The 13,992-nt window shown below is 42.9% G+C and overlaps 1 protein-coding gene across 4 annotated transcripts in view; it reads left to right on the forward strand.

Moving 5' to 3' along the window:
• The first annotated feature begins 1,072 nt into the window (after positions 1 to 1,072).
• Positions 1,073 to 13,992, forward strand: part of TTF2 (transcription termination factor 2) — a 52,986-nt gene continuing 40,066 nt past the window's right edge. For 3 of the 4 annotated variants that reach the window (XR_015160791.1, XM_086392074.1, XM_086392075.1), the window contains exons 1-3: positions 1,073 to 1,270; positions 1,349 to 1,451; positions 3,327 to 3,413. Coding sequence is in view for 3 of the 4 variants with exons in the window: in XM_086392074.1 (XP_086248200.1) it covers positions 1,165 to 1,270; positions 1,349 to 1,451; positions 3,327 to 3,413 (296 nt within the window). In the remaining variant the exon portion in view is untranslated. Of the gene's footprint in view, positions 1,452 to 3,326; positions 3,414 to 13,992 lie in introns of all 4 variants that reach the window. The other variant, XM_086392073.1, reaches the window with a different exon arrangement.

The raw sequence follows: 13,992 nt of genomic DNA on the forward strand, positions 1-13,992 counted from the left end.
ATTTCCTAGAACTTGCAATTTTCCTGTCCTACTGTCTCTGTAAATACAGTTACACACGCCACACCATATGTCTGTACATATGGTCCTCAATAGTTGTAAGATTAAGCCGTCTCTCTTGCCATGTCTGATTCCTATTCCTCCCTTTTTGTTGACTAAGAGATCTGATTACGATTTCAAATCGTCCCCTTTCTTTTAATTACATCCTCGATGTTTAATATTACAAACGCATACCAATAGAAAAAGTCTGACAATACAAAATGTACAGTAAAAAACTCCCTTTCACCAAAGGCGATCTATTCCTCCTGTTGTTTCCACTTTGACATTTCTAACTCAGGTCTCCTACATTGAGTGCCTAGAGAACATACAGGACACACAGGAGGCAGTTTTCTGAACACCGTCGGCCAACTGCCCACTCACTAATTCTCTGACCTGGGGGGACTCACTCAAACTTTTGAATCTCGGGGTCCTTAAAATGCTGCGCATCCCACCAGGTTGTCAAGACAGACGTGTATGGATAAGGACTATGTTGTGGGTTCTAGAGAAGTCTTTAGATCCGCTCTACAACAGACTTGTCAGTTCACCGCTTAGCTATAAAGGACGCCCCAACGGCCATCACTCGCACCCCGCTTCGCCTCCACATGCAAATCCAGTGCCTCTTCCTGAGGCGGCGGCTTCTCTGGGACTCCCCTCCCTAGCGATCGAGCGCGGAGGCGGAGCGCCCACCAGCGCTAGGACCCGGCTGGCATCCCGAAGACCGCGAAGCTCTAGGCGCTCTCGGCCTCGGGGAGAAGAGAGTCTTCTTTGTAGAGCTCCTCTCTGCAGTCTGTAATGCCTGCTTCCTCTAGGGATGCCTCTAGGTCTTAAATGCGTGCAAGGTAGAGTCGACCAGTTCCTTCCTCGCAAAGCTTCCCTCCTCCGGAAAGCCCCGCCAACCTCCAAAACTCACTCTAGCTTCAGCCACGCCCCACCGGCCAAAGACCAGGTTTCCCCCGCCCCATTTTTGATTTCGGCGCGCCGCGAATCTCAGGGCGGCCTTGTTTGGTTGGAGGTGAGCACATTTCCCGTCTGATTGGCTGATAGTAGTTAGGGTGGGTGTGGCTAAAGCCGCGGCGGTGAACTATGGGGGATTAAGAGTGGAGGAGGTGGGTGACGATTGGTTCCTGAATGAGGAGGGCGGAGAAAAAGGCGGAAGCAGGCGTTGGGAGAGGCGGTGGCTTCGGAGAAGACAAAAGCTGGAGCGAGATGGAAGTAGTTAGGTGTCCGGAGCATGGTAGGAGGTCAGGGTCCAAGGGTCCAAGGGGTCTGCCAGCCTATCGTGGTGTAATCGTTGTCGACCTTCTCTCCTTAGGGACTTTATGTCTCCTGAAGACCGGCGTCCGAGAAGGCCCGAATAAAGGAAAGAGCTTCTACGTGTGCCGGGCGGACACATGCAACTTTGTGCGGGCCACCGAGTAGGTCTCCGAGCTAGGCACAATTCCCTGGGTCTTCGCGTGGCCACTCAGGAGGAGTCGCCGGCCCCCCGCTGCCCAAAAGGACTAGGAGAGCTGGGACTCCTGGTCTGCAGAGCCAGGGCCCTTGAAGTAGTTGGTAATCCCCGATATGTTAGGGACACGCTCCGCTACTGCTTGCTATGTTACCCATGGCTGTTTACTTTCCCTCTCTGGGCCGCCAGGGCTGTCACTTGTAATCTGGAGGATTGGCTACATCTGGATCCTTCTGGACCTTTTTTCAGTTCTGGGTTCACTGGCCTGGCCTTGACCTGTTGGGACATTACTCCCATCCCGTTTATAATTGAGAACGTGCAGACATGGCAGAAAATAATTGGCTCCAGCTTTACACTAGTCTTAGGCAGAATTGGTTGCCAAATGTTTGAGGTTAAAACACCCTGGTAGTCAGATTAACGAGACCCTTTAAAAACAGTATTCTTTGCATTTAAGTGGTGAGTTTGATACTCGAAAAAAACAAATTAGGGATTAAAGCTGAAAAGACGTAAGTAATCTGATTCAGCACTCTAGTTTTTACAAAATTAAAAGCTGCGACCGAGAAATAATAAGCATCTTCTTTGAAGTGAGAAAATACTGTTCTCATAAGTGTTGTTAGTATTTCATAGTACCTGGTGTCCACAGTTTCTATGTGAAATTTTAGACTATCACAAAATTATGCATTTTTTCCTGCTTTCTACTGAACTTGGTTTAGAAAAGGCATTTTCTACATGTGTAAGACACTAAGGATATCAATAAAGTATTTTTTTTCAATACATATATTAGCTTCTCATGTTTCCCCCAAATGATTTAGATGATTTGTGTTTTTGTTACGCTTTGAAACTTAAGTGGAAGATTTTTACCTTTTTTCAGATTTAGAAAATAAATTTTTTAGAGGAAGTATTTTCTTAGTCTTCTAATAAGTTGTTTTTTCATTTGAAAGAAATTACTGGGATCCATTTAAATTAAATACAAAATGACTTTATTTAAATTAGTGTTAAATCTTAAGATAGAAGGGACCAGATTACTCAAGCTATAAACATCATTATGTCAGGGTTTACTGTTTAGTTTCTAATATGTATATGGAGCTTCTTAGGTTCAATACCTAGCTCAAGTTGCATGAGACATGAAAGCACATTCAGATTTGTAGAAATTAAATATTAATGGAAGCATAAGATTTGGTTTTAAATGAAAAGGAAAATGCCCTTATGTAAAGTAACATTTATGAGAACATATTGCTATACAAACTAGTATAATAATATTTGACTCAAAGATGGTTATTTGATAATTTGACCCATTTAGAATATGTCTGATAACCAGATTATAAGCAAAAAGAAGGAAAATACCACAGGTCATATGAGAGTACTTTAGATTTTTACTCTCAAATATTATACATTATTTCTTTCCTATTAAGAAGTTGGAAGGGAGGAGTTAAACTTAGGCCAATCAAGCATGAAGTGTAATTAGTAGAATGTGTTGCCAGAGTCCTCATGTTGATAGTGACAGCCAGCAGGTTATTAGAGGGAGAAGGATGGTAGGAGAACCTGGGAAAAATTTACAGGATAGTGGTACATAGCACAATATCATTTTAAACTTGAGTCCTTAGGAAAAAGATAGGTATGTTTATTGTCATACTTTCTTTGGGGGCATGAGAAAAGATGAAAAGATGGGCCCTTTCCCCAGAGGAATGCACATGGACAAGAAAGTATGTGGGATTTACAAACCCAGTAGAGATTATACATGGGCCCTTATGTTTAAAATATATTTTAGATTTCATTTTAGGATATTGACCTCTATTCTTTGCCTCCTAAAACACAAATTTCCATTTTTTAATTTTTCTTCTAGCATTCCTGTTTCTCACTGTTTATTGCATGAGGACTTTGTGGTAGAGCTTCAGGGTCTGTCTCTATCACAGGGCAAGAAAGAATACAGGTAAGTGTCCAAAAGGAACAGCTAACTGTATTTGTTTTTGTTTTCCTTTGCCTGGAAGGGTTATGGTCAGGTGTTTTCCTAGGATTGACTAGTCTTTAAAAGTCAGTAAAAAACAAATGGTGTTTCTGTATGTATTGAATATCTTCTGGACTGGCACTTCCTAACTTCTGAGCTACTTGTTGATGTGAGAAGCCTGACCTCTGGTTAATTTCTGGATAAACTGCTTCACCTCCCTCCCTCTCCAGCTTTCAAGTAGCAAATAACATCAGCTCACCAACAGTCATTAATTTGCACTTGCTTGTCAACTTTCTCATTCTGGTAGTAGAACGAAAGTGAAAGTTAGTTGCTCAGTTGTGTCCGACTCTTTGCGACCCCATGGACTGTAGCCCACCAGGCTCCTCTGTCCATGGGATTTCCCAGGCAAGAATACTGGAGTGGGTTGCTATTTCCTTCTCTAGCGGATCTTCTCCACCCAGGGATCAAACCCACGTCCCTGGCATTGGCAGGCAGATTCTTTACCACTGAGCCATCAGGGAAACTGTTCAGTGGTCATTTAGCATATATTTAAGTGGAGAATTCAGAAGATAAGACTGGCCAGGAAGTCAGGGGCCATATGTAGTGGTCTTTATATGACATTTATATGTAATGGTCTTTATATGACAGTTTGAAATTTATATATTCTAGATTGATTCCCCCCCCCCACCCAAATATAGGCACTCGAGTACCATCCTCACAATTTTATATAACTGAAAACTGCCTGTACTACTATATTCCTTTACTGAGTTATGCATGCAATAAGATGCACAGTTCTTAAGTGTTCAACTAGTTGAGTTTTGTTTGTTTTCTGATTGAGTTTTAAGAAAGGTATATACCCATCCTTAAAACCAAGATCCCAGTCAAAATATAGAATATTTATTTCCATTACGCCATTAAGTGCCATTGGATCCCATCTAGATAATCCCCCCACCTATCATAGCTGATCACTGTTTCAATTCATACTGCACGTATTCTTTTGTATCTGGCTTCTTTTATGTAACAGTGTCTATAGAGATTTGTCCATGTAGTTGTATCTATCAGTAATTCAGTCTTCATTATTGCCCAGAATACCATTTTAAATACCATTTATGAAAGCCATTTTGTTTCATGTAGTTTTTTGCTATTTCTGTGTATCTTTGATGAAGTGTCTGTTTAAAATTTTGCTCGTTTTTAATTGAAATTTTTATTGAGGTAATTATAGATTCACAGGCAGTTCAGGAAATAGTACAAGGAGATCCTCTGCAGACTCTACCTAACAGTAGGTACACATTTATGCATTTAGTTCTCTGCAACTTTATCATGTGTGCATGCATGCATGCTTAGTTACCGCATCATCTCTGACACTTTGTGACCTCATGGACTGTAACCTGCCAAGTTCCTCTGTCTGTGGGATTCTCCAGGCAAGAACACTGGAGTGGGTTGCCATTCCCTTCTCTAGGGATCTTCCCAACCCAGGGATTGAACCTAGATCTCCTGCATTGCAGGCAGATTCTTTACCAACTGAGCCACCTTTTGTGTATTTACAACAACAGTCAAGATATTGAGCAGTTCCTTTACCAGAGGATCCTTCTTGTTGCCCTGTTGTAACTATACCCACCTTCCTCTTATTTCCCTCTGTACACTCCTGGCAGCCATGAACTGGATCTCTAGCTCTAAAATGTTGTCATTTCAAAATGTTACATACATGGAATCATACAGTGTAACTTTGGGGGATTTTCTCTATCTTTAAAATTGTATTGTTGTTTGTTACTGAGTTGGAAGAGTGCCTTATGTATTCTCTGCACAGGTCCTTTGGCAGATATATATATTGTGTATATTTTCTCCCAGTCTGTGGCTTTGGTTTTCTTGACTGTCTTTTGAAGAGTAGAAACTTTTCACTTTATGAAATCCAACCTATCATTTTTTTATGATTTGTGCTTTTTGTCTTCTGTGGGAAATCTTTGCCTATCTCAAGATCATAAAGTTCTTCAGTGGTTTCTTTCAGAAGTTTTATAGTTGTTTTCTTTATTTTTTTTGATGACTTTTTTGTTTAGTCTATGCCTTTTGTTGTTGTTCAGTTGCTCAGTCTTGTCCAGCTCTGCAAGCCCGTGGACTGCAGCACGCCAGGCTTTTCTGTCTTTCACTATCTCTCTGTGCCCTACCTCAGATTAATTTGACGTACCTTATGAGATAGAAGGTCATTTATTTTTTCATGTGGTATTGAATGCATACTATCCAATTGTTTCAGCACCATTTTTTGAATGTTTCCCATGGAAACACTTGGCAACTTTGTGAAAAATTGATTGAGCACCATGTGTGGATCTGTTTCTGGACTTGCTGATCTGTTCCATTGATCTTTTCGCCTATCCTGACATGATCAGATAAGATCCTGTCAGTCTTCCAACTTTCCTCTTCAAGATTTGCTATTCTGGGTCCTTTACATTTCCATATAAAATGTAGAATCATCTTTTACAGTTTCCTCGGAAAACTCCGTTGGGATTCTGTTGAATCTGTATAGATCAGTGTAGGGAGAACTGATATTAATCTTGATCTTCCAGTCCATTAACATGGTATATTTATTTATGACGTTTAAAATTTCTTTTAGCATTGTGGAATAGTTCTGATTATAGAGTGCTATATACCCTTTTGGTGAAATTTAGTCCTCAGTGTTTATGTTTCTTGACACTCTTATTCAGTTCAGTTCAGTTGCTCAGTCATGTCCGACTCTTTGCGACCCCATGAATCACAGCACGCCAGGCCTCCCTGTCCATCACCAGCTCCCGGAGTTCACTCAGACTCACGTCCATCGAGTCAGTGATGCCATTCAGCCATCTCATCCTCTGTCGTCCCCTTCTCCTCCTGCCCCCAATCCCTCCCAGCATCAGTCTTTGCCAATAAGTCAACTCTCCACATGAGGTGGCCAAAGTACTAGAGTTTCAGCTTTAGCATCATTCCTTCCAAAGAAATCCCAGAGCTGATCTCCTTTAGAATGGACTGGTTGGATCTCCTTTCAGTCCAAGGGACTCTCAAGAGTCTTCTCCAACACCACAGTTCAAAAGCATCAATTCTTTGGCGCTCAGCCTTCTTCACAGTCCAACTCTCACATCCATACATGACCACAGGAAAAACCATAGCCTTGACTAGACAGACCTTTGTTGGCAAAGTAATGTCTCTGCGTTTGAATATGCTATCTAGGTTGGTCATAACTTTTCTTCCAAGGAGTAAGCGTCTTTTAATTTCGTGGCTGCAGTCACCATCTGCAGTGATTTTGGAGCCCCCAAAAATAAAGTCTGACACTGTTTACACTGTTTCCCCATCTGTTTCCCATGAAGTGATGGGACCAGATGCCATGATCTTTGTCTTCTGAATGTTGAGCTTTAAGCCAACTTTTTCACTCTCCACTTTCACTTTCATCAAGAGGCTTTTGAGTTCCTCTTCACTTTCTGCCATAAGGGTGGTGTCATCTGCATATCTGAGGTTATTGATATTTCTCCCGGCAATCTTGATTCCAGCTTGTGCTTCTTCCAGCCCAGCATTTCTCATGATGTACTCTGCATATAAGTTAAATAAGCAGGGTGACAATATACAGCCTTGACGTACTCCTTTTCCTATTTGGAACCAGTCTGTTGTTCCATGTCCAGTTCTAACTGTTGCTTCCTGACCTGCATATAGGTTTCTCAAGAGGCAGGTCAGGTGGTCTGGTGTTCCCATCTCTTTCAGAATTTTCCACATTTTATTGTGATCCACACAGTCAAAGGCTTTGGCATAGTCAATGAAGCAGAAATAGATGTTTTTCTGGAACTCTCTTGCTTTTTTGATGATCCAGCGGATGTTGGCAATTTGATCTCTGATTCCTCTGCCTTTTCTAAAACCAGCTTGAATATCCTCATCCCTTATGATTGTACAGTGGAAGTGAGAAATAGATTTAAGGGACTAGATCTGATAGATAGAGTGCCTGATGAACTATGGGTGGAGGTTCGTGACATTGTACAGGAGACAGGGATTAAAACCATCCCCATGGAAAAGAAATGCAAAAAAGCAAAATGGCTGTCTGAGGAGGCCTTACAAATAGCTGTGAAAAGAAGAGAAGCGAAAAGCAAAGGAGAAAAGGAAAGATATAAGCATCTGAATGCAGAGTTCCAAAGAATAGTAAGAAGAGATAAGAAAGCCTTCCTCGGCGATCAATGCAAAGAAATAGAGGAAAACAACAGAATGGGGAAGACTAGAGGTCTCTTCAAGAAAATTAGAGATACCAAGGGAACATTTCATGCAAAGATGGGCTCGATAAAGGACAGAAATGGTATGGACATAACAGAAGCAGAAGATATTAAGAAGAGGTGGCAGGAATACACAGAAGAACTGTACAAAAAATATCTTCATGACCCAGATAATCACGATGGTGTGATCACTCACCTAGAGCCAGACATCCTGGAATGTGAAGTCAAGTGGGCCTTAGAAAGCATCACTATGAACAAAGCTAGTGGAGGTGATGGAATTCCAGTTGAGCTATTTCAAATCCTGAAAGATGATGCTGTGAAGGTGCTGCAGTCAATATGCCAGCAAATCTGGAAAACTCAGCAGTGGCCACAGGACTGGAAAACGTCAATTTTCATTCCAGTCCCAAAGAAAGGCAATGCCAAAGAATGCTCAAACTACCGCACAATTGCACTCATCTCACATGCTAGTAAGGTAATGCTCAAAATTCTCCAAGCCAGGCTTCAGCAATACATGACACTCTTATTATGAATGGAATTTTTAAAAAAATCATTTATTTACTTATTTTTGGCTGTGCTGGGTCTTTGTTGCTTTGCACAGGCTTTCTCTGGTTTTGGTGAGTGAGGGCCACTCTTGGTTGCAGTGTGTGGGCTTCTCATTGCTGCGGCTTCACTTGTTGCAGAGCACAGGCTCTAGGCTCTCAGGCTTCAGCAGTTGTAGCATGCGGGCTAAGTAGTTGCAGCTTGTGGGCTCTAGAGCACTGGCCCAGTAGTTGGGGCTCACCAGCTTAGTTGCTCCGCACATATGCGATCTTCCTGAACCAGGGATCCAAACTGTGTCCCCTGCATTGGCAGGTGGATTCTTATCCACTGCGCCACCAGAGAGGTCTTTGTAAGTGGAATTTTTAAAAATTTCACTTTTCTGTTGTTTCCTGCTAGTACAGTGGAGCCAGTAAGCCTTTAGTGCCTGAATTTAAAACAATCTCCTTTACATACTACTGGGGGCCCTGGATCATACAGAAATACTGTTCTATGTGGTAGGAAGACGCTAAAGAATTTTTTATTCAATTTGCATCAAAAGAAGAACTATGGAAGTTAGATTAGGAAGTGATGGCAGTGGAGGCAAGGAGCCCACTGAACTACTTGGGGCTATAGAGTGTCTACTACATGGCATGTTCATGACCTCTTCATAGAATCTACTGTGATAGGTTTCAGTATCCCTGTTTTATAGACAGATGAGGAAACATTTAGAGAGGTCAGAAAAGGAATTTGAGGTCCCAGCATTATAATGTGGCATGGCTGGGATTTGAGACTTGTTGTTATTGGAGAAGGCAATGGCACCCCACTCCAGTACTCTTGCCTGGAAAATCCCATGGATGGAGGAGCCTGGTAGGCTGCAGTCCATGGGGTCGCTAAGAGTCGGACACGACTGAGCGACTTCACTTTCACTTTTCACTTTCATGCACTGGAGAAGGAAATGGCAACCCACTCCAGTGTTCTTGCCTGGAGAATCCCAGGGACAGGGGAGCCTGGTGGGCTACCGTCTATGGGGTCGCACAGAGTCGGACACGACTGAAGTGACTTAGCAGTAGCAGTTGTTGTTATTTAGGTGCTAAGTTGTGTCTGATTGTTTTGTGACCCCATGGAATGTAGCCCACCAGGCTTCCCTGTCTATGGGAATTCCCAGGCGAGAACACTGGAGTGGGTTTCTAGTTCCTTCTCTAGGGGACCTTCCCAACCCAGGGATTGAACCTACGTCTCCTGCATTGGCAGGCAGATTCTTTGCCACAGAGCCACCAGGGAAGCTCCTGGGATTTGAGCCTAGATCTGACCAACTCCAGGCACACCCACTTTCTCTAAGTGAAAGATGAACTTGGATTGAAGCCCTGGCAGTAGAGTTGGGTGTGCTTAGGCCAGTGGATCAGACAGTAAAGAATCTGCTTACAGTGCAGGAGACCTGGGTTTGATCCCTGGATTAGGAAGATCTCCTGGAGAAAGGAATGGCTACCCATTCCAGTATTCTTGCCTGGAGAATTCCATGGACAAAAGAGTCTGGCAGGCCACAGTCCATGGGGTGGAGAAGAGTCAGACACGACTCAGCGACTAACACACACACACAGACTGGAGAACACTTGCTGAAAGAGAATTGATACAACATGTTTCCCGGTGGTTAAGCATGTTCTTTCCTCCATTTACTCAGCTGGGATAGCGGTCATGGTAGCACTGGATTCCCTGGGCTGTGAGGGTCAGTGCAGTCATGTCTGTGATCACTTCGTTTGGTGTTTAGCACATGGTCAGTGCTCAGGAAATGGTTTCCTGGTTGGATGAGTTTCAGTTCAGTTCAGTTGCTCAGTCATGTCCGACTCTTTGTGACCCCATGAATCGCAGCATGCCAGGCCTCTCTGTCCATCACCAACTCCCAGAGTTCACTCAGACTCACGTCCATTGAGTCAGTGATGCCATCCAGCCATCTCATCCTCTTTTGTCCCCTTCTCCTCCTGCCCCCAATCCCTCCCAGCATCAGAGTCATTTCCAATGAGTCAACTCTTCGCATGAGGTGGCCAAAGTACTGGAGTTTCAGCTGCAAAACAAGGAAGGAAAGTTGACGTCAGTAGAGGATGGCTGACACATACAGCTTTGGACTCATTGTGTCTTATGTACACATGAAGCAGGCTGGAAAAGTGAGTGGGCAGCTCCAAAGAGAGGTCTAGGCTGAGGATAGAATCTTGAAAACTTGTCTCTATCACTCTTCACACAATGTAGACGAGGCTGAGGTGCTCATTATTTTAAAAATAGAAAAAGAATGCTTGAATGCATTTCTTTTAGCTCAAGTCTAGAACACTTATTAAGAGGTACTTTCTAGAGTTTTCAAAAGATTGTTTTAGCACAAATAAAAAACAGTTCTACAGCACACAACAAATTAACAACAAAGCAAAAAAACAAAAAACGAACAGCAAAAAATCCAATAGGTATACCCTGATTGGTGGTATAGGCTGAAAATTTAAAAAAGAAATAGGTAATGTATCTATGGATGGTGACTTCCTTAGTAGACAGTAAAGCATTTAGCCAGAATCCCTGCACTCTGGAGAAAGACATCAGGTAGCACAAGCTTTTCTTCCCCAGAATTGGGTTTTCTTTTCAAGAACTTAAAGGACTTTATATCCTTGAATTAGTACTGTTACATTTAATGGTTAACCTAGCTAGAAGACAGGTGTAGCAGGTTAGTGGAGGGGAGGTGTAAACCAAAGTAGCACTAAGGTGCCCATTTTTCCTACCTTGGCATGAAGCTACTTTTTTGTGTAGTTCTCTTACTAAACACCAGATGGTACCACTCATCAGCATTTGACCGGCCCTTCAGCCATGACCCTGTTGTTGGGCATTAAAGAAAACTATAATTGTTGCTCAGTAAAACCAGAGAGAAGAGCTCCTGCCTTGACATGAATGATGTGGCACATGTTGATATACAGATGTTGGATATGGTCGTCAAGCTCCTGAGTTCCTGTTCTCTCCTCTCTTCCCTCTCTCTTTTTTTTATTCTCAAGGATCCAAACAGATGGTAATATTCTTCGTCTATAGATTGGTAAAACAGGTTTTAGTTCTTTAAATAACTGGTTGTACTGGGATGTTCAAAATACTTTTATGTTTTTGCTTTTTTTTAAGAGGTTTTTTTTTTTTTTTGGCTTCACTGGGTCTTCATTGCTGTGCAGGGGCTTTCTCTAGTTGTGGAGAGCAGGGGCTACTCTTCGTTGCAGTGTCCAGGCTTCTCATTGCAATGACTTCTCACGTTGTCGAGCAAAGGCTCTAGGCACGCGGGCTTCAGTAGTTGCAGCAAATAGGCTCAGTAGTTGTGGCTCACCTGCTTGGTTGCTTCAAGGCATGTGGGATTTTCCCAGACCAGGGATGGAACCCACGACCCCTGCATTGGTAGGCAGATTCCTACCCACTGCACCACCAGAGAGGTCCCCAAAATGCTTCATTTTTAATAGCATATGAATCTGCGCACATCTAGGACACCCCTTTTGTGGTTGGTTGATTACTGGGTAAAATTGGGCTGCAGATTATCTAACCCAATGATTATTAGCTAGGCTGATGACAGAGAGGCACTGGGACTCGAGGCAGACACATGCAGAAGGACCTCGGGCTCCAGCAACCCATAAAGATCCCACTCAACAAAGCCGGTGCTGTGACTAGGTACTGTGTAGTATCATGCACTGGCTGTACCACAGAAGCGATCCTTGTACAGAAACGTTATTATGTGTGTGTGCTCACTCACTCAGTTGTGTCCGACTGTTTGTGGCCCCAGGGGCTGTAGCCCCGCCCCACTCTTCTGTCCGTGGGATTTTCCAGGCAAGAATAGTGGAGTGGGTTGCCCTTTCCTTCTCCAGGGGATCTTCCTGACCCAGGGATTGAACCAGCATCTCCTGCCTTGGCAGGCTCACTGGGACACCTGGGAAGCCCTTGGAGGGGATATTAACCCTTTATAATGTGTGCAGCGGTTCTTTCCCCAGGTTGCCTTTGGTCTTGCAATTTTGCCTATGGTATTTTTACTGTATGGACATTTAATACTTCCATGTAGTCAAATTACTAAATCCTTTATCTCTCAGCCACAGGATTTTGTCATTCCCTTTTTACTTGATTGCCAAAATATTCATCTCCGTTTTTTTTTCCCCTAGAACATTTACAGTTTTATTCTATACATTTTTGTTCCGTCTTGAATTTTTGTGTAAAAGGTGAGGTAGAAATCCAGCTTTATGTTTTTCCATTGCTCCATGTGGAGAAGTGAATCTGTATTTCTAAGGGCCCTAAGACACGATTGGGCTAAGAGTTAGACACAGGAAGGTTGGTGAGCAGTCTGATCTGCATGTTAGAGTGCTAAATTGTATGTGTCCGAATGCCAGATGTTTCTCTGACTGTAAAACCAACAGTAAGAGATTAAGGCTGATGAAGCTTACTGAGAAAGTGGAGGAATTGAGACTTGAACTTGGCCTTGAATGACACCTGTCTGGTTTCTTCATTTTTCTTGTTCATAACCTATGCCTTGGAAAATAATTAGTGAATATACTGTAGAAATTATGCTCTTTTTCATAGTGGACTCAGTGTTTGCTTTCTCTATGACAAGGTATTTCCACCGCTTTCTCTATTGATTTACAATTTAATAAACTTGACAAACTTTTATCCTAAAAACAGAGAAGCTCATCTAGATTGTTTTTAATAAAAATGCAAGCAGAAACAGTTTTTGCAGCATGCCTAGCACATAATTGATGCTCATTGTGTGTTGTTTACTTCCCTCTTTCTCCAAATCTTGCCCTTCTCTGAAAGTCTATGAAGTTTGGGCTTTAAAATACATGCTATTTATAAAATATTCTTTCAGTTAAGGTTTCAGGTACTTGATACACTTTCAACAGCAAGAATTTGTTCTTGACTTGTTTTCATAAGTAGTAGTATTCCCTAATCAGAGAAGGCAATGGCAACCCACTTCAGTACTCTTGCCTGGAAAATCCCATGGGCAGAGGAGCCTGGTAGGCTGCAGTCCATGGGGTCGCTAGGAGTCGGACACGACTGAGCGACTTCCCTTTCACTTTTCACTTTCATGCACTGGAGAAGGAAATGGCAACCCACTCCAGTGTTCTTGCCTGGAGAATCCCAGGGATGGGGGAGCATGGTGGGCTGCCGTCTCTGGGGTTGCACAGAGTCAGACACAACTGAAGCAACTTAGCAGCAGCAGCAGCAGTACTCCCTAATAGTAGCCTTTGAGTTTTTTGCAATCAAGGCATTTCAGGAATTTTCAGAACTAAATTTTCTTATTGCAGTAAGAACAAATTAAAGATACCAAAACAGGTTTTTTATTGTGAACTTGAATGAGAAAATTATGAGTTTGTATGATAGGAGCTGGTTCTTTCTTCTTTTTTAAAAGTAATTTTATTTGTTTTGTTTTGGTTGCATTGGATCCTTTGTTGTCTGCATGGGCTTTCTCTAGCTGTGGAGAGTGGGGGCTGCTCTCTGAGGCTGTGTGTGGGCTTCTCAGTGTGGGGTCTTCTTCTGTTGTGGAGCACAGAATCGAGGTGCACAGATGTCAGTGGCTGCAGGATGCAGGCTCAGTGGTCGTGGCTTGTGGGCCCTAGAGCATGCAGGCTCAGTGGTTGTGGTGCACGGGCCTGATTGCTCTGTGCCATGTGGAACCTTCCGGACCAGCGATCAAACCCGTGTCCCGGCCTTGGCAGGTGGATTCTTATCATCTGCACCACTAGGAAAGTCCATGTCTTCTTTCTCACTCTTATAAAACACTTGCCCATTTGGAGCTTGGTATTTTTGCTTTTACATCCAAGTGAAGTAATGGCATTGAGGGCTTG

Source organism: Bos grunniens, chromosome 3, assembly GCF_055505025.1.
Source record: "Bos grunniens cultivar Pamir isolate PY7600 chromosome 3, Bosgru_T2T1.0, whole genome shotgun sequence".
NCBI lineage: Eukaryota > Metazoa > Chordata > Mammalia > Artiodactyla > Bovidae > Bos > Bos grunniens.